The sequence below is a fragment of the Pseudorca crassidens genome, chromosome 1 (assembly GCF_039906515.1).
Source record: "Pseudorca crassidens isolate mPseCra1 chromosome 1, mPseCra1.hap1, whole genome shotgun sequence".
NCBI classification, from domain to species: domain Eukaryota; kingdom Metazoa; phylum Chordata; class Mammalia; order Artiodactyla; family Delphinidae; genus Pseudorca; species Pseudorca crassidens.
Window position 1 is genome coordinate 139,633,707 of NC_090296.1, and position 20,643 is coordinate 139,654,349.

The following is a 20,643-nucleotide window of genomic DNA, read 5'->3' on the forward strand; positions in this document are numbered from 1 at the left end:
AGTTAAAACACATTTTTCCCCAACGTCAAGTTAAAATAAAAACTCATCAGAAACAAAATAACTCCGGGCTCCCAGGGCTCTGAAGAGAAATTTAGTTCTGTTTGGTTGCTGCCTGGTATTAGTGACCTTTGTGCTAAACAAACATTTGGCAGATGAAATCTGAGAATAATTCTCTTTGCATCATTAACTGGAATGTGGAGGTCTCCACTGGGTTTCAACAGAAGTGATAAAGAAAAGTGTGACACGTTCATGTCTAACGTATGTGCCTCCCGGCTTGGAGGAATTGCTCTGTGTATTTGGGTACCCTGCGAGGATTCCATTCTGGGGAAGGCAGAAGCCCTCCTCCAAGAATCCCCTTCTTCTAGTTGGCCCCTGCTCTACCTACAGCCTCCTCTCTGTCTCCATAACTTCCCGTGTGTGTGTATGCACGTGTGTGTTGGTATCACATGTATATCTGTCTGCCAGACACTCACATGACTCAACACAATCTGCTTTCACCTTGATCCCATTCTGCATTTTTAAAACATCATCATCCACATGTAATAAAACTGCACAGAACTATACACACACACAAACACACAAATGAGTGCACATAAAACGGATAAAATCTGAATAAACCCCATGAATTGTACCCATGTCCATTGCCCGTTTTTTTGTTGTTTGTTTTTTGGTTTTAATTAATTTATTTTTTTATTTTTGGCTGCATTGGGTCTTTGTTGCTTCACGCAGGCTTTCTCTAGTTAGGGCTAGTGGGGGCTACTCTTTGTTGTGGTGCACGGACTTCTCATTGTGGTGGCTTCTCTTATTGCAGAGCGTGGGCTGTAGGCACGCGGGCTTCAGTAGTTGTGGCTCGTGGGCTCTAGAGCACAGGCTCAGTAGCTATGGCGCATGGGCTTAGTTGCTCCACGGCATTTGGGATCTTCCTGGACCAGGGCTTGAACCCGTGTCCCCTGCATTGGCAGGCGGATTCTTAACCACTGTGCCACCAGGGAAGCCCCACTGCCCGGTTTTGATCCTGTACTACAGTGATGCAAGATGTTACCATTGGCGGAAAATGGATGAGGGGTACAGGGAACTTCCCTGTGTTTTGCAACAACTTGTGATTCTACAATTGTGCCAAAATAAAACATTTTAAAAAACTACATCCTCAAATAATTCCTTGAGTACTTGGAAAAAACAAACAAACATGACAATGAAGTTCCTTATTGAAAAGTTAGGACAAAAGAAGCAGGAGTCTCAGCTTGTTTGGTACTGGTCCTCTTGGTACCTGTTATGGGCTGAATCATGTCCCCCCACAAAGTCATATATATAAGCCCTAACTCCCAGTACCTCAGTATGTGACTTATTTGAAAATAGAGCCGTAAAGAGGTAGTTGAGGTTAAATAAGATCATAGGGGTGGACCCTAATCCAATCTGACTGGCGTCCTTATAAGAGGAGGAAATTAGGACACACAAAGAGACACCAGCGATACGTGCACACAGAGGAAGCCCATGTGAAGACACAGGAGGAGAAAGCACTATCTGCAAGCCAAGGAAAGAGGCCTCAGAGGAAGCCAACTCTGATACCTTGACCTTGGCTTTCCAGCCTCCATAACTGTGAGAAAATAAATTTCCATTGTTTAAGTCACTCAGTCCGTGGTGTTATGTTATGGTAGCCCTAGCAAAGCAATACAGTACCCAAATCCTGCATGCCCCATTCACCTGTTTCTGTCCCCTAGTAACAAGCCCTCCAGCCTTAGCATCCCTCGTAAAGAGGGAAACGGTGGCTGTGTGGCAGGAAACTGCATCAAGGAAGGAATGGAGGTCCCAGCACATAAGAGTCAAATTTTAGGTGACCTTCCCTGCCCATGAGAGGCTGGGGCTCCGCCAGCTGTGGAGTTACCAAATGTGGAAGAGGGATCACAGTTTCTCAAAGTGGACCCAGAGGGCAGAACCAGAGACAGCGTGTGGAAAGTTGTAAGAAGACAGATTTCCAACACAACATAAGGGCAATTTCCTAATGGCTATCATGATTCCACATGATAGGAACAGCGAAGTGAGGGTATGTTGTCCTCAGTTCTGGTGAGAGGTGAGCAGAACACGGAATCCACCAGCTCTGATCTGTGCTGATCTCTACTTAAAGCACCATGAAACAGGGGCACAACCTCCTTCCAGAACCCTGACATGAACTGTTAGCCAGGCCCCCCCTTCTTTCTCCTCCCAACTCTCTATTCTGCCTTCACACCCGTTCTCCATTCCCATCGCACCTCTCCCCTTGGATTTGAGACACGCGGCTCTCTTCTCACCTTCCTGACTCCTCTGATATCTATTTCCCAAAGAATTCAGGCTGTCTTGCAGAATGCCCCTACTTGCACCTGACCCCCTGGAGTATCCACCAGCCCTTTGCACCCAGCCCCACCCACCCCAGCCTTGTCACAGATCCCAGATGTACCTGGAAAAAACATCACTCTCATACCCAGGGCTCAGCCCCATTCATTATCTTAGGCAAGTTACTTAACCTTTCAGAAGCACAGATCACCTGTCTGCTTCGTTTATAACAGTAAAATAGGAAAAACAAACCCATGTTCAATGATAGAGGGCATTAAATATTACAGTATAGATCCACAGGGGAATATTTGTATGCAGAAAGAATATTACCGAAAGAATATTTAGTGACATGGGGAAATGTTCATGAAATATTAAGAGAGGAATACAGTAGCAAAACATTATTTATTATAAACACATTTTTTGTGTGTGTAGAAAAGCATACCGATGCAGAAAAAAGGATTTTATATAAGCATAAAGCTAAGGGTAATTATTCTTCAATGATCCTTTTTCTATACTTCCAAAGTTGTCAACAGTGAACATGTAATACTTTTTAACTAGAAATAAAGTTATTTTTTTAAAAAAATCCTTACCACTCTCATTTGGAGCTTTTTTCTCCCCAAAGGAAAAAAAAAAAAGACAAAACAAGGCACCAACCAATTGCCACAGCAATCTAATGAAAGGACCCAGCGAGTCCATTACATTAGCCTACTTACTCTTGCCTACAATACAACGGGCTGTGCTTTGAACTCGGAGAAACAGGGCAGCTAAGAAAACTGAGCTCATGGAAGGTCACAACATGGGTTAACAGCACGAGTAATTCCCAGAGGGTCGATTGATGGACCCCACTCACGCCACCATATCAAACGGTTCCCACTGCCACTCTGCTCCATCAGTCTCTCTGGGAAGAAGGCACGCCACGTGCCACCCACAGGTCACCGGCCAGCTACGCTGTGAGGCTTGGCTCCACATTGTGTGGTCCTGAAAAGCCTGCCAGCAGAGCCGCGTGAGTTTTGTCCCCTGGTAATGAGCTCCCCTGGCTCCCTCCCCAGGCTGGGCAGGAATGGCCAGAGAACAGTGCCAGCAGGAGAAGCCCCTTGTGAATGACCATCAAGGAATCCAGGAGTTTGGCAGTGACTCAGCCACAAGAGGCTGAAGCAAAGAGTCACTTGGGTGGAAAATACCAGCTTGATTTAATATGCAATGCTTCCCTTTCCCTCTAGCTGTAGGGGGTCTAGGACATGGCCATAGTTGTGCCGAAGGCACCCAGCTGGTGACCCAGGGGCAGGGCTTGTCACCAGTGGCCTGTGGCCAGGGCGCTGCATGGTTATCATCCCCTTCCCCGCTTACGCCCACAGGAAAGGAGCAGCTGTGAACAACCTGTGCTTCACATGTGCAAGATTTAGAAACCTTTCAATCTCCAGTTTACACTCACATGTCAGGCATATGATCAGATGGCTAGCTATGGGCCTCTCTCTCTTACCAGCTCTGCAAGAGCTGGAACCAAGGGGCGCACATGCTACTCCACCCCAACGGATACCATCAACACCCACAGTCCCAGCACCAGTCCCTTCAGACTGTCTTTCTCTTGCAGGGAATTAAGAGGTCATAAGTCATACCAGCCCCATTCAGCAGGCTCCCCCAAATACTTCCCGAAGACAACTTAAGTGGCTTCAGAAACTAGCTCCCTATTAGAGGAGATAAATGCTAAAATAGTCTCGTGATCACAAACACTTTTTATGACCTGTACAATCAATGACTGAACCAGTTATGCTCTGCATGTGCATGGTCTTTTAAAATCATTCCTGGAGAATTCAAACCATGCATGGAATAAAAGGCCACCTACCGAGGCCGATCTGTGCAGAAAGCTTGCTCTCTGTTGCTCCCCGTGAACACAGACCCAGGAAACAAGTTCAGAAGCACTCAGGAAGGCCGTCTCCACAGTCCTGTACTGTCATGTTTTGGAATTTGGCCAGATGCCACCAAGATGCCCACACACCACACAAAAAGACACTCCCAACTCTGTGAATGTTGAACTATCATAGAGGAAAAGGATGCCCAATTAGAAATTTGGTTGAGACTTGCCTCCTACCAAAGACTCACCGTAAATCCCAGAAACAAGGTCTCAGAAAGAGAGAAGGGCCTGTGCCTGGTATGGTCAGCCCTGTGGCCCAAGCCTCCACCTCCCACAAAACCCAAATGAGTCCACATCCTAAAGCTTTGAACCGACAGCCCAGCCCCCATCCAGTGCCAGGAAATACCACAGCCTAACTCATCAGGGCGGACTTCTGGAAGAGGGCTCTGAGCCTGATGCTCCAGGCAGGGGCCCCCAAGCAGAGGTGATTTACCACTGGTGTGACTGCAGGAGGCATTCTGCGGAGACACTTTTCTACTTGATTTCCTCATCAGAGACAAGAACTCAGCTTTTCACTCCCCATTTCCTTCCATGTGCCCTGATTTATCTACTTGCTGTTACTGCTACCAAAAAACATCTATCCTAGGGTCCTAGAGTGATATCAGTCAGGTCAGAGACCAATGGCCCAGATGGACCTGCAGAGACTGTTCTGGCTACGTGCTGTGGCCCGCCTCCTGGTCTGCAACAGACTCACGAGGAGGGGCTTTCACTGAAGCCTTAAAAGCATCAAAATGTAAATGATTTCCTTAGACCCCTCTCCCCACTGTGCCCACGTTCACACACAATTATGGAAACCCCTAACCACAGGGAGAAGCGACTAGCCATCTTCGGCCTGAGCAATCTTCTCTTCTACTTTGTGTTCCCTAGGCAGGTCCACAGGTGCTTCATCCCTTGGATGGGGAGATACATATTCTCCACCTTTCTTTCCTAGAGCCTGTTCACAGAGGGCTGAGACATACGACATATTTATTCAACAAAGTCATCTACGCCACAGTTGGGACAGAAAGTCACAGAGGAAAATTAGCATTCAGGTGTGTAGCTGCTCTGAACCCTCCTGTCTCAGAAAGCTTGGGCAGCGTATGGTGGAAACTTGTTAGATAGGAAGCTTTTTGAAAAATTCTTATCAAATTCTATTTTAACCTAAACTTCGTATTATAATTAACTTTATACTCCAAGGCACACAGCTTTTGGGAAGCACAAAGCTTCCGTGGGTGGATATGATTTTTTCAGAGCTTAGCACCCAGTGACTGGGGTCATGTCATACAATCCAACTGCAAAATTAAACTCGGTAAACAAGAAATGGAGATGCTCGGCAGGCCAGCCCTCACCCGACAAATGACCACGCAGCAGTGCCTAAAAGCAGTGACTAAGGAGCCACGTTTGCTGTAAGTGTAATTCACCACTTGCATGTTTCTTAACCCAACACCTGCAAATGGCTTCCATCCTCCCAGTACAAAATAGCAGCAGAAATCATTACAGCACAAAACATTTTTTCAAAGTTCACATGTACCTTATTTCTTCCCAAATATACAGTTCCAGTGCATACCCCGTGACAGGAAAAAAAAAAATATTACGGAACGTTACCAACGTTGAATAATACCAAATGCTGGGCATGCAATCCCCTTTCTCTTTGAGCTTCAATAGGACAAGGACCAGGAGATCATTTTGATGATTAAAAACTGGGTTTCCGATGTGTAGATCCCCAAGTATTCCTCGTGGCTAATGCCGAATAGCCCAAAGTCCAAACACACACAAAAAGGCAAATAAATAAACATAAAACTTCCCCTGACCACGGCTTCCCACTCAAGGTTTACTGAGGCTCTAGCACAGCAGAGGTCAAATTCTGCTGCACATTGGAATCACCTGGGGAGCTTTTTAAAAACTATGTGCCCAGGATGCACCCCAGACCAACTACCCCGTAATTTCTGGAGGTGCAACTCAGACATCAGCATTTTCCAAAACACCCGAGATGTGTAGCCAAGTCTGAGAACCAGTGCTCTGGGAAAATTAAAACTGCAGGGGCCCACGTTTTCTTCTTCTGTTAACATGCCCTGTTTACTGACACAGAATCAACCAAAAGGGAACAGCACCCCTGGCTGTGGGGCAACTCCTTACCTATGTAGAGCGAGGAGTCCTTCCTCCGCACGTGGTCGTCGATGTAGGAGACGCCCAGGGGCTGCACGGGGGTAGCACCGATGCCCAGGAGCACCTGGGCCCCAATAAGCAGCAAGTACATCATGTTGGTGGCGGTCCGGCTGCGGCAGATGAGGTCCGGGTCGGGCCCCTGGTCCCCGCCAGAGCCGTTGGCGGCGCAGACATCGCGGCCCTCGGCACCCCAGCGGATCTCGCCCGCCTCGTACTTGTACTGGTGGGTCAGGAACTCAGGCAGCGCCGACAGCAACGCGCCCAGGGCCATGACGATGCCTCCGCAGCCGATGAGGCGTGGCCTGTGCCCGCGCGCCCCGAAGTAGCTCACGAAGAGGATGAGCGCCAGGTTCCCGATCTCGAAGCTGCTGGCGATCACGCCCACGTCGGCGCTCTGGAGGTTGAACCTCCGCTCCAGGGTGGTAAGGACGCTCACCTGTGGGGTGCAAAATGCAATCTCAACGCCAGTGCTGGTGGAAACCACCCAGGAGGCCCCCTTCCCGTCACGCAGCGCACCTGCCCATCCCGGATCCTCCCGCCTCGCCGTGTTTTGTTTTGTTTTGTTTTGTTTTTACCAGCTGTGCCAAGTGATTTAAACCTTAAGAGTCCAAAAACCGTTTACTTAGTATGATAACCCCAATTTAATGGTTAAAGAATTAACTTCCATCGGGGAAGAAGTTTCCCTTGGCACCTGTTTCCATTCTGAAAGATTCTGCCTCACCGCATAAGAACAACCTCTGCATCCCCACGGCCGCCACCATTGAAGGCTCACGAGTCCTGTGAAAGTCCTGAAGTCCACAGCTTTCACAGGCTCTCTCCCAACTACATCTTATTTATGAAGTCCATGCTGGAGGACATAGGGTCCACGGGCTTTTTACCAGGAGGTTATTAGCAAAGCATATTGAATAAAATAAAAACACAAGGAAACAAAAACCTGGGAGGGGAGCAAAATGGACAAGCTAGATTAGCTCATTAGGATAATCATAAACTCTTGGCTTCCTTCTGGAAATTTCCAAACAGTGGACATTTCCCTAGAGGTCAAGACATCCCTGAATCCCTGACTGTTCTGTGCACTCTGGCCCCACCGAGCTCCCTCAGGTGGTATAGTTTGATGACTTTCCCCACCTTTGCATCCTTGTCTGCCCTTCACCTGTTTAACAAATATCTACTGAACATCTGCTGTTGGCTTCACAATGCCCTGGACACAAAAGACAGAAATAGGAGGAAGGGATGACACCTGGCCTCAAAGATGCCACCTAGCAGAAAGGTAGACATGTATGTTGATTACATGTTACATTCATGATGCAAAATCACAGTAGAAGGGTCAAGAGGAGAGGCATCATTTTAAGGCTCCTTGAGGTGGAGAGAAAATGCAAATGGCCTCCCTGTCCTGCTGTTTGCAGGTTCCACGCAGGGTATTATCAGCAAGACAGGAGTCCCTGTCGTAGGAGTCCTAGTTGGGCAGGGAAGAACACTCCAGGCAAAAGGAACAGGGTGAGCAAACGTTGGGTGGCATGATTTCATAATGGAATGGAACGCACGTAGTGAAAAGACAGGTTGGCAACAGACTATAAGAAGCTACAGAGGCCACCCTAAAGGAATCAGACAGTCCCCTGCAGTGTGGTGGAGAGAACGCAGAGCCTGGAGGGAGGAGCAACTGGTTTGAACCGCACATCTATTATTTCCTTAATTAGCTCTGTGACTTTGGTCAAGTTAACTTAACCTCTTCAAGCCCTGATTTCCGTGAAATAGGAATGATAACGCCTACCCGGCAGGATGGATGCGAAGATTAGACGTAACGTATGAAAAGTCTGTTACCACAGAGCAGCCTTTCCCTACATGGCCAGAGAGCATCGAGAGAGGTGGGGAAGCTGAGGGGTGCAGAACCGAAGCTCTGGGGTCAGAAAGCCTGGGGCCATCATGATGGGGAACAGCAAAGGCTCTAAAAACATGAGAGTGACTCAGGTATGGTCAGAGTGTGGAGAATGGATGGAGTGGAAGAATGCAGGAGCGAATGCCAGCAGAGAAGAAGGCTGGACTATTATTGGGAAAAGGGAGAAGAAAAGGTCAGTACCGTGGCAATGGAAATGAACAGGAAAATCTAAGAAGCGTCATAGAGGCAGCGTTATATCTTTGGGGAGATGTGGCTGCCTCTGCTGAGTGACCGGGCATGTGCTGCTAAGGAAGGTAAGGAAGAAGAGTCAGTGGATCTAGCCTTCCTCCAAATGTATAAATATGGGCACTGGTGTCAGCATCCCTGCGTCCACAGCCTCTCTGCAATGTCCACATCCACACACACACACCTGTGCTGATTAGCATGCCTCTATTCTATTTACCTTTATTATAGAAAAAGACACTAGTCCAGTAATTCCTGTAGCCTCATTTCAACCCCACACATTTAAAGAGACTCCTTTAACCCAGGGGTTTTCAATGCTACCTTCAGATTGGATGCACTTGGGAAAGCATTAAAAATTTCAGATGCCTGGTCCCTCCGTGAGTTTCTAAGCCAGGGCAACCTGGGTGCTGGGATGTTGTTAAAGCCCGCCCAGGTGATTCTATGTGGGTTAGCACAGCGCTAACACAACAACACAAACGACTGCAGCCTTGCCGTCAGCACTGGGCCTGGGGGTGAGTTCTGCAGGGCACTGCTCAACACTGGTGCAGGTCCCTGTTCATGACCAAGGATGGGACGTCTGTGTTGCCCTCGGTCGCCGGCATTCCGATTCTGATTCCTGTTTCCACTGTGCTTCTAACCAAGTCAAGGCCAGCTCACAACTCATGCAGCCCTAGTTAATTATTTTTCAAGCACCAAGTACTGGCCATTGTCGAGAAAAGAAGTTTAGTGAGTCCTGGTCTCATTAAAATGGCTTTCAAACTCTCCCAGAGATCCTTCTGAAAGGTCTGGGCAAGTGAAAACAAAGGTTTCATTTAGTCCCTTCTTTCCTTCGTAACACAAACAAGCTCGATGGAATAAATGCTCTAACAGAGGCATATAACAGGTAATGCCATGTGGAAGAACAAAGGCAGACAGCCTGACTGCCTGAGAGGTGGCGGGGGGCCTGGGGGGTTCACTCAGGCCTTGATGACGGGACTTGAGAGATGCCTAAAAGAAGCCAGATGCAGAAGTGGACGCATGTGGGTAGGGTCCCCTGGGTTCACCAGAGTCACCTCGAGCAGGCTGGCAGGTCTGCAGCCTGGTGACCTCCACCTCGGGAGTAAAAGGGCAACGGCGGTGGGAGGAAGGGTGGGCAGAAATGGAGCAGAAGGCGTATTTCACTTCTGTCACAAGGCTTCATGACATCCGTACTAGGCAGATCTGAAACATGACAACCTCTCCGTTCCAGCAGGTGTGCCCTGTCATAAAATATCACACAGGTGTGGACATTTATGATGACATAAGGATGGTGAGGAGAGAGGCAGTTGTGGGCAAAACAAAAAGAGTCCACTCTTCTAGAAAGGGCAGGGGCCTATGCCAGCCATTCTTGTCCTGAATCAAACCTGCTCTTTGCAGAGCGACCCACAAGGGTCACAGGAGTAGTACGGTCCTTACCTCCTTGACCCTGTGGCCTGTTGAAAGCCTCCGGGACACCTCTCTGGATCCAGAGTTAAGCTACACAAACATTCTGAAAAGATGTTTTGTGGATCAGTTAGGTCAGAGGCTAATGTCTTCACTCACTTAAAACCCAATTTGGAGAAGCTGGACTAATTAAATAGGCATGAGGCCATAAACCCACTTGTGGCTTTTAAGTGGCAATGAACAATCCAGCAATGAGGAAGATGCCCGCTAACGGCAACGGCTGTCCGTACTTAAGGGGTAACAAGACTGATGGAAATGTCTTGATAATTAGACACTAAGGAGCCACAACTCCAGGAGGAAAAGAAAAGAGGAACTGTCCTCACCTTGAACCAAGTAGATACAAAGTTATTATTAAAAGAATGCAATATTTATCAGGTTTCTGCTACCACAATTCAAAAACAAAACAAAACAAAAAAACCCGCCTGCATTTCAGAATCTCCTGGAGCACTTGTTAAAAATATAGATTCGGGCTTCCCTGTGGCGCAGTGGTTGAGAGTCCGCCTGCTGATGCAGGGGATGCAGGTTCGTGCCCCGGTCTGGGAAGATCCCACATGCCGTGGAGCGGCTGGGCCCGTGAGCCATGGCCGCTGAGCCTGCGCGTCCGGAGCCTGTGCTCCACAACGGGAGAGGCCACAACAGTGAGAGGCCCGTGTACCGCAAAAAAATAAATATATATATATATTCCCAAACCCTGAGATGAGGCCCAGAAGTCCAAGGTTTTAGAAAACCCCCCAGCGGTCTCTGGTGCCCAGAGTTGGGGAGGGGTGAACACCACTGACATTTCAGGTGTCTACACACACGCTCAACCACCAATCGAGAGCTATGGTTCTCAACCTTCACTGGCAGCAAAATCACCTGGAGGGTATCGGACTGCTGGACCCCAACCTCAGAGTCTCTGATTCAGTGCATCCGGGATGTGTCTAGGAAGTTACACTTCTCATAAGCTCCCACACGTCATGTGCATGCATGTGGGTGCTGCTGATCTGGGGACCAGACTTTGAGAACCACCGCACCACTGGGCTCTCCATCCTCGACAAACCTGTCTCCCCTCAAGATTAAAGAGTCTTTTCTTAATTAGATGCCAATTAAAAGCACTCCCTAATTTCCAATTCACCTCCAGTCTCTTCTCCACCTATGGGAAAGCTGGGTGGCATCTGGGGGAGGCTCACCTCTGAGGGAGTCTGAGGTGCACACTCTGGTCGCCTGCCGAGATGGGGGCCCAGCCCAAAAGGGAGACCTGTGGACATCCTGGCAGAAATGCTGTAAGACAGGAGGCACCCAGAGACCACGGCCAGGGACAGATGGGGTTTCCTCACCTCTGAAAGGGCCAAAGTTATCAGGGACTCACGGAAGCAGCAGCCAACCTCTTGGAGCAGCAGTTGAAGCTCAGAATTGCCCTCATGAGCCCTCCCACAGTCTATTTTCTTATTCTGGCTCAGGGGGGTGGGAACTGGACTAGAATCACCTGGAAAAACACACCAGCACCGCCCCCCGCATGCCCAGCCCACCACCACCAGGACTGTGATATCATGTGTGAGAGCTGGGCCCGGGCTTGAGTATTTTCCAAGCTCCCAGGTGATTCTAATACACAGGCAGGCAGAGGTGTGTGTGTGTGTGCAGAGACTCCTGGTATAGCCCCTGCACAGGGGCTGAGTGTGCAGGGGTAGTTACAACATTGGACCCTGGTCCTATCCACGTAGCACTGGAGCACTGGAGCCTCAAGTTCAAATCTGGCTTTGAGAGCGCTTGGCCATGTCAATCTTTCTGAGCTGTGTCTGCACCTGTGTGGTGAGGATTAACAATACATGCATCACGAGGTCATGATTCAGCAGCTGGCGCACAGTAGGTACACTTAAAAGGCCGCCCTCATCCCTGGCGTGCATGCTCTGCGCGACTTCCAATTCGATGCCACACAGAGCCTGCTTGGTGGGAGGTGCAAGGAATATAACTACGGCTGAGAGAGAATCCCTGCCCTGTGGGGGTTCACAACCTGGGGACAGCAGAAAGAAAGGGTCCTAACAGCACAGCCTACTATGCAGGGTCATGCAGTAAAGTGGCAGAGGGCTCAAGGGAATGAGAACACACCTTTGGCTGCAGGCGGAGGAAAATCGATCTGGGACGCACCAAGGATGAACCAGATCTTAATAGATGGGCAGCAGGGGTGGGACCACAATACTTCTTTTTAAAACATTTTATATTGGAATATAGCCGATTAACAATGTTGTGACAGTTTCAGGTGCACAGCAAAGTGACTCAGCCATACCCAAACATGTATCCATTCTCCCCCAAAACTGCCCTCCCATCTAGGCTGCCACACAACATTGAGCAGAGTTCCCTGTGCTATACAGTAAGTCCTTGTTGGTTATCCTCTTTAAATACAGCAGTGTGTACATGTCAATCCCAAACTCCCTAACTATCCCTTCCCTCCACCCTTCCCCTCCCCACTCTTCCAGGTAACCATAAGTTGGTTCTCTAAGTCTGTGAGTCTGTTTCTGTTTTGTAAATAAGTTTATTTGTATCATTTCTTTTTAGGTTCCACATATAAGTGATATCATACGATATTTCTTTCTCTGACTTCACTCAGTATGACAATCTCTAGATCCATCCATGTTGCTGCAAATGGCATTATTTCATTCTTTTTTATGGCTGAGTGATATTCCATTGCGTGTATGTACCACATCTTCTTTATCCATTCCTCTGTTGATGGACATTTAGGTTGCTTCCATGTCTTGGCTATTGTAAACAGTGCTGCAGTGAACACTGGGGTGCATGTATGCTTTCAGACCATGTTTTTCTCTGGATATATTGCCAGGAGTGGGATTGCTGGGTAATATGGTAGTTCTGTTTTTAGTTTTTTAAGGAACTTCCGTACTGTTCTCCATAGTGGCTGTATCAATTTACATTCCCACCAACAGTGCAGGAGGGATCCCTTTTCTCCACACCCTCTCCAGCATTTATTGTTTGTGGATATTTTGATGATGGCCATTCTAACCAGTGGGAGGTGGGAGGAATGGCAAAGGGAAAATTCAGACCATCCCTGGGAAAAGGGAGGAAGACCTTTTTGGCCTCAGAGCGCCATGAGGAGGTAAAACGGCCTTAAAGGCTAGGTTGAGGGTTGATTTGGAGGTCCTTGGGGAGCCATCCTTCAGTAACACTATCCTGGCAGGTGTGGCGCATGTGGAGGGAGGAGAAACTGCCCAGGCAACTATTTCAGCAGAGCTGGTGAGAAACGAGGCTTCCGTAGGGGCGTGCTGGCAGAACCACAGAGAAGGGTGCCTGTGTGTGATGCCTCAGATGTAAAGAGCAGCAGAGCCACGGCTGATGGGAGGCCTGGGTCAAGGAAGCTGGAGCTGAAAAAGACCCTGGGGAGCCTGCCGTGCCTCAATCCGGAGCCCGTGTGAGGGCTGAGGGAGCTGCGAGGCTGGGGAGAGCCCGTGAGTACAGAGAACCTGCATCTAAAAGCCCCTCTGCTCGGAGAGGCACGAGACACCACAGCCCAGCAGGCTGCCGCCCGGGGAACATGGAGGAAGCTGTACTTTCAAACAACTCACCCAGCAGCGGTGCCCAGCGCTGTTGGGAGCAGATGCAGAAACAGTGTGGATGTCGACCTCACATTAAACTGTAGTTAAAGAAAGGCCCAGAGGTCCCCTTATTGGGGCTCCTGAACAGGCATCAGCACACTTTTTCCGTGAAGAGCCAGACAGTAAATATTTTCAGCTTCTGGGCCACTTGGTCTCTGCAGCAACTCCAACTATGTCATCCTAACACAAAAGCAGCATCGGTAAGCAGTATGTAAATGATGGCCACAGCTGTGTTCCAAGAAAACTTTAAAAATAAGCCACGGGACTTCCCTGGTGGTCCAGTGGTTAAGACTCCACCTTCCAGTGCAGGGGGTGTGGGTTCGATCCCTGGTCAGGTTCGATCCCTGGTCGAGGAGCTAAGATCCCACGTGTCTCGTGGCCAAAAAACCAAAACATAAAACAGAAACAATATTGTAACAAAATTCAATAAAGACTTTAGAAATGGTCCACATCAAAAAAAAAAATCTTTAAAAAATAAAAATAAAAAAAAATAAGCCATGGCTGGATTTGGCCGCAGGCCACAGATTGCCAAACTCCTGCTCGCTTCTCCGTCAATCCAGTTCGGGAAATTGCCTTATTCCTGAGTCTGGCAATAACAATGCTGGCCATTTATAACAAGTTTGCAAAGCACTCCTGTTGCTGCCATGGAAAAGCCATTCCGGGCACAACTTCAATGCAAGTTTGTTTTTTAATCCCATGAAAGGAAGTTGCAAGCCCATTTCAACTGCTTGCCTGATGTGCCAGGACGTGGTCTTGCAGCAAAGGCGGGAAGGGGTCCAACCACAGAAGCCCAGAGAGCATCTCCCGAGGATGAAGCAGCAGCAGCAGCAATTGCTTCAGGTGAGGGAGGCACACATTGTGTGGTTTTGTTTTTCACTTGAACAGCAGCTCCTTGGAGCCAGTCATTTAGGGCACAGGGGAAACGGCATGCACGAGGCATTCGTTTGTGAATTCCAGGATCTGAGGTTTGCAGAGCCAGGTAACAGAGAACAACACAACAATGAGTCCTGTAATTGCCCTGGTGGCCAACAGACTGCCCACCTGCCTCGCAGGTTGGCCAGGGAAGACAAACAGTCAATGTCGCTTTATTTCTGATGGAATGATTTAGCCTGTTTTATGACATAATAAATGGGTGTAAATTGACGATTTTTTTCTTAAAAAGCAGAGCAAGAATCATATGGAGAACCTCTGATTTAGATATGACTCTGGCCTTCAGCCCATGCCAAAGGCATTGGTGTGTGTAAAGGGGTGAGAAGAGGGGCAGACGGAAAACATGAGGGGTTTTGAGAGCCACACACGAACCACGCATTTAACACGTCTGCAGCTCCCTTTTCTGATCTGTAATGCGGAGGCGATGATTCTGCCCTCAAAGCTCGCCACAAATGAGGAGGAAACGTGCTGTCCGATGTTTGTCACTGTGACTGCAGTTATGCCTGGGGTTGCGAATATGCAACATGGCCTCACCCTTCCTCGCAGAAGTATCCCGAGAGCCTGCCAGCTCTCTCGGCACCTGGGTCTTTAACAAGAGACCATCGTTCCCTCTGGTCACCCTGCTCTCTGAGAGTCAGTCTTGGACACTCTTTCCTTAGAAAGGCCTCATTCGTCTGCATCTCTGAGACTTCTTCTCGGTCATTTCCTGCACCCTTGTGAATTATTTGCACCTTTCTCAGACCATTTTCCCCTCTGTACCCTGTTTCTTAGTTTCTCTCTTCTACTCTCTTCCCTAAATAGCCCTAAAGTACAACAGAGGCATCTTTTTTTTATTATTATTCCTTATATTTAGTGACATCTTATGTTCATTTAATTCTAAGAGAATGTGTAAAGTTTTATGATCCTCTTCTTTAAAAAAAATCTCTAAATTTTCTTCCTGCTTATGAATCTTGTCATTGATTTTTCTCCACAGCTCAGTGGTCCATCATAGAAAAACAAGGATTCTCCGTCCCTGCTGGGTACAGATAATAGAATTTTCTTCCACTCAGTGACTGAGCTGTAAAGGCACTACTAGAAATTTTTGCATCAGTCCTATTATTAATAGTCTGTGTTTAGTACCTTTCACAGGAATTGAGACCATTCTTTCAATTCACAATTTACGTGGTGCCAGGTCTCTTTTATTAGAGAAACTTCAAGAACAATAGGAGTTAAATGATTTCCTCGGCATTCAACAAAAATGTACAGAGGACCAGAGTCTTAAGAGATTTCCATCTAACACGCTAACAATGTACACACACACACACACACACACACACACACACACACACACCAGGCAGAGCTGTTTTCACTGAATCAGACTCTCTGTATGCCCTAGGGGCCGGGCTTACACTGTCAGAAAGACTGAAAACCCCAGATGGAGTAGCCACGTCAAGTTCTAATTCCGGGGCTGCAGGTGTCCTTAACCAGCTCACAGTATAATAGAGAAGACAACTATGAAAATAGGCAATTATCACAAAGGGCCAATAGAGCTGCTCTCTGCCACAATAAAGAGAAGTACAGTCAGTACCCAAAGAAGCACTAGAGTTAGTACCCAGTCACGTGGGAGTGACGTGGCATCAGGGCAGGGTACCCTCCGGAATGGGGACAATATTCCTTACAAGCAAAAGAAGACGTATTAGTTACTTATCCAGGGATGGTCCTGAGGGTTTTACATCGATTGACATATTTATTCTACACGATGATTCCAGAGGTAGGTCATATTATTATCCAGTTTTACAGATGAGAAACCTGAGGCTGGAGAAGATGACTAGCCCGATAATAGCCAAGCAGCTGGTGAGCAGAGGGGCAAGGACTGAAGCCCAGTCCCACAGACCCCATACCTGAGTGACCAAGCAATATGCTTCCTGCCTCGGTGAGGTTCCCCTGACCCAGGTGGTAAAGGCTAATGGGCTCTAGCAGCAAACTTGCTGTTCAAAAAAAATAACTTAGTGTTAAAAGCTATGCAGGCAGGAAAAGCATTATGAAGTCATAGGTAATTTTGAAAATTCTGGGTTGAACAAAGATAAACAGGTTTCTTTACAAGACTTATGAGAGATTTCCAAATGATAATGTTCATTGTTAATCATCCATCCAAATATTGATAGATATTTCCTGAAACTCTCCTGACTACGGAGCCTTCATTTTTCAAATCCTGTGCTTCCCTTGAGAAAAATATATATACTTTCAGAAACACTGGGTTAAGGCTGGTATGGGCAATGTTTTTAATTAAGTACTAGAAAAAGCTCTGCTTTTCCTAGGAACTAATTTTATCGTCATCCCCACCCCCACCCCCGCCAGCAGCTACCCCCAACCAAAGGCTATTAAACAGTATGATTATAGCTGTATTGCCCTTTTTGCTTTGCTTCCCAGGAATCTCTGACTCAAGCCTGCAGCCAATGCTAGAGCAATAATGGTGTGGGATGCCAGGGCTGCACTTGAGCATTTCATTTCTTTTTCTTCCTGGTCTCCCGATTTTACTTGTAATTCCACAGGAGTATGCTACATATAAACTGCTTCTACCAGGCCAGTGTACAAAGCCATTATATATAATTCCTCAAGAGCAAAGCACCAGACAGGTAGGGTTAAGTCCTAAGTACCAAGATAATCTACTTCCACCTAATTATATCCTCTCTTAGAAATGAATCACCCAGATAAGCTGAGAAGAAAATAATATGGTTGACAAAGCTTGTGCATCCAGGTGTAAGATAGACAGGGGTCAGAACAAAACAGTGCCCGCTCACGTGCATTAAACAGCTTCCAGAAGACTAAGAAAGTCCAGTTTTGGTGTCAGAGCAATGAAGGGAACAGCCACACACCTTAAGAGTTCATCTTCTCGGACCTGCTCACACCAGCTCACTGCTCAAATCCAACTGTAGATCCTTCCACTGTTATTTCAGTGCATCTCAGGCACAAAACACCCTCGAACTTCACCTAAGACACACAGTCATGGATCGCAGGAACAACAGACGTTACTGCCAAAGTGGATGTTGAGGATGATCTAGCCCCTTCCCCATATTTTACTGGGAGGACCCAGGAGGCCAGAGCAGTGAGGTAATTAGACCAGGATCACACACCTGTAAGTGACAGCAATGCCTCCTGATGCCGAGTCCAGTTCTGTGCCCCCCGCCACGTTAGAAGAAAAGTACTCAGCACTACTTGGTCTCACTCCCCGCTGAGGAAAACAGTCTCCTGCTTGTTGGATGCATGTGACCTTGTTCAAGGAGCTAACAGTGCTGTACCGATATGTAAACTAAGTACCCAAAGGGGTACCTGTAACTGATCAAAGAAATAGAGAAGCTGACGTTAAGTGTGGATGTGACAACAGAACTTCTTCCTGCTGGATTCAGAAGTGGGAGCCTACTGGAGAAAGACGGGGGAAGGGAGGGAAGGCACTGCGGGGCACCCACTTCAGCTCCACCCAGAGCTGCCCCCTTCCGTTCCGCACAGCCCCCTCTGCCCATGCATCCCTTTTTGTCGCCTGAAGACCTTCCTCCACCATGTTGCCCTCTTTGCTGTCTCTTCCCCCTCCACTGGCTCCATCTCCATTCTATCCTCTAGCTTGACCCATGCCCATCCATGTTAAAAACCACAACTTAAAATCACCTTTCTGGTCACTGCCGTGAATTCATCTTTCCTTCCATCAAGGTCATAAAGAAAGTCCATGTTTGCCAGGTAGATGGCCCTGTTTCCCACGCTCCAGTCAATGCAGAGCAATGGGGCTTCCCGACTCTCCTAGGGCCGTGGAAGCTGCTCCTGAGAAAGCTTCCCCATGAGCTCCTACATCTTAAATGTGTTATTTTCTCACACGGGGTCTCCCTGATTTCTGACATAGCCGACCCCTCCCTCATGACATGCACGGCTTAGCTGCCCTCCACGCTCCTCTCCTCCTCCTTGTCTCTTGTTCTCTTGGCCAGGATTCTCCAAGGTCACACCTGATGGTTCTGGAGTCACTGTACTATTCTCATGGGGGGGATCCCCACATTCTCCATTCTCACTCCCTCTTCTTCCCCGAGTTCTCCCAAGTGCATTTGCATGGGCCGCTGTCCTCTTTCCTGTCTCACCTCATTCAATCCATCCCCAGTTAATTCTCTAAATAAAACTCTCCAGTGATGCCCATTGCCAACTAGAAAAGCCCAAGCTCCTTGGCTTGAACTGCCAGACCCACCAAGATCTGGCCGCATTCTGCCTCTAGGTCAGCCTCCTGCAAGAATCCCTCCTTGCACTCTCCTACACTGGCCCGGATCTTTCTCATCCCCTGGCCCTCAAATGGGCAAATACCATCCATCCCACTCCACTCACCTCAGAAACCCCTACTTACCCAGCAGCAGGCATTTCAAATGACACCTCCTCCGAGAACACCCTTCACCTTCTCCCTGGCCATGATTATTTTGGCCTGTCTAGCGTCCCTCATGAAGGATGAAACTCCTTGAGAGCAAGGGCTGTCTTATCGTGTCTGTGGCCCTGCTCCTGAGCACTGAGTAGGGCTCATGGTGGCTATACCAGGTCACTACCTACAGCTGTCCTGCTCAAAGGTGACCCACCAAGTGGTGAGCGGGGACTGAACTCAGCCCGTATTCCATTCACCCCACTTGTGTCCATTGGAGGCAACAATACCAATTCCCCACAGGCACGATGGCTCTGCACAGGTGCACAGCAACCTGAGTTGGTAAACACACACCGTAAGCTCTCCTGCCTTCCTGCAGCTCCCCAGTGGTCCTTCCCTTTGTGCAAGTACCTAAGTAAGCAGCATGGCCAAGCTGCTCTGTTCACTCCTGGAGCTGCATGCTGCAAGAAAACTTCTGAAATGTGGGAACTGTGCCAATTAACTGCTTGGAAACACAACTGTGCAGACCTGGTCTCCAACTCAATGTGGTACATGAGTAGCACTTGAACATTTTAGGCAGTTCCGGGGGCTGGGAGGACAAAAACACATGAGCCCAAGACAAAGACTGAACAACATTTGGCCTCAACAAGGCACAAAGCCATCTGTTCCTTGGGTCCCATGCAGTCTTTCCTCCCCACACCTGCGGTTACTCTGAGAACTGCCCTCATTTCCTCTACACATCAAGCATCACTTAGTATAGATGATCTGAGGGTCAGAGGGGCTGACTATGCAAGGTACTAGGCCAAGGATATGGGACCTAAAGTCCTAGAGAAGTCCCCGCCCTCCCTTAAATAACAACAAAAGCTAACATTTTATAGCACTTACGGTGTGCCAAGCACTGCTCCTCTTACTCTATGTATATTAATCCATTTCATTAGCACAACAATTCCATTAGGTAGGTACTATTATTATCCCCATTTTACAGACAGCAGAGGCCCAGAGGTTAAGCAATTTGCCCAAGTTCTTCCAGGTAGTAAATGGCAGCGCCAATTAAAGCCCAGGTGGTCTGGTGTCAGAGTCCATACCTTTAAATACACACGATTTTTCCTGCCACATGATTTTTCCTCTCTAAAAGATGGGAAAAGACAATGGGGACAGAATAGCAGTGTGAGTAACTTGACAAATTCTCTCCTCAAAGAACAGTGACAAAACTAGACAAAATTGTCGAAAACAACTATTTCAAGACTCTGGAAATTGACTAAAACATACAACAGATTGAGGAGCATTTATTCAAGAAAAACTTCTGAACCTCTGGTAAGAACAGTGGGGATCTGGGTTCTTTCCCTCCCTCCCATGCCCCTCCCATGTTGGTTGGCCCAGTTACTCTACCAGGTGGGCTGGCCTTGCAAACCATCAGCCTCGTGGCTGGAGGGAGTCCACTTGATTTGCAGTGGATGTGAAAAACCCCACACTCCGTGGTGTTGTAGGTAAGAATAGCAATCCCAATGGCAAATGAACAGGGGAGTCCACTTCAGCTACTCGGAGGTCATGGTGCTGGCTGGGGCAAGCAACAGACTGGCCGACTATACAGAAATGTAACAGGAAGATCAGCCACAGGGTCCTTGATAAGCTCCCCACAGATCCCTGGTTGACTGTAAGGCCATGCACAAGTGGAAAAGAGACCAGAGAGGGTCCACTTTCTCTACTCATTCCTGCCTGACTGTGAGCCTGTGTACATAGGCAAAGGAGATGCCAAAAGGCCCAGAAGAAAGTAAAAGCTGGGAAGACATAAAAGCTGCCTTAAGTTTGAATAAAATCTTAGTGCTTG

The 20,643-nt window shown here is 48.0% G+C and overlaps 1 protein-coding gene across 3 annotated transcripts in view; it reads right to left on the bottom strand.

The window, feature by feature from the left end:
* The window catches only part of SLCO3A1 (solute carrier organic anion transporter family member 3A1), a 318,998-nt gene that overhangs the window by 246,838 nt on the left and 51,517 nt on the right, over positions 1 to 20,643 (bottom strand). For all 3 annotated transcript variants that reach the window (XR_010932283.1, XM_067695865.1, XM_067695851.1), the window contains exon 2: positions 6,335 to 6,800. Coding sequence is in view for 2 of the 3 variants with exons in the window: in XM_067695865.1 (XP_067551966.1) it covers positions 6,335 to 6,800 (466 nt within the window). In the remaining variant the exon portion in view is untranslated. The remainder of the gene's footprint in view (positions 1 to 6,334; positions 6,801 to 20,643) is intronic.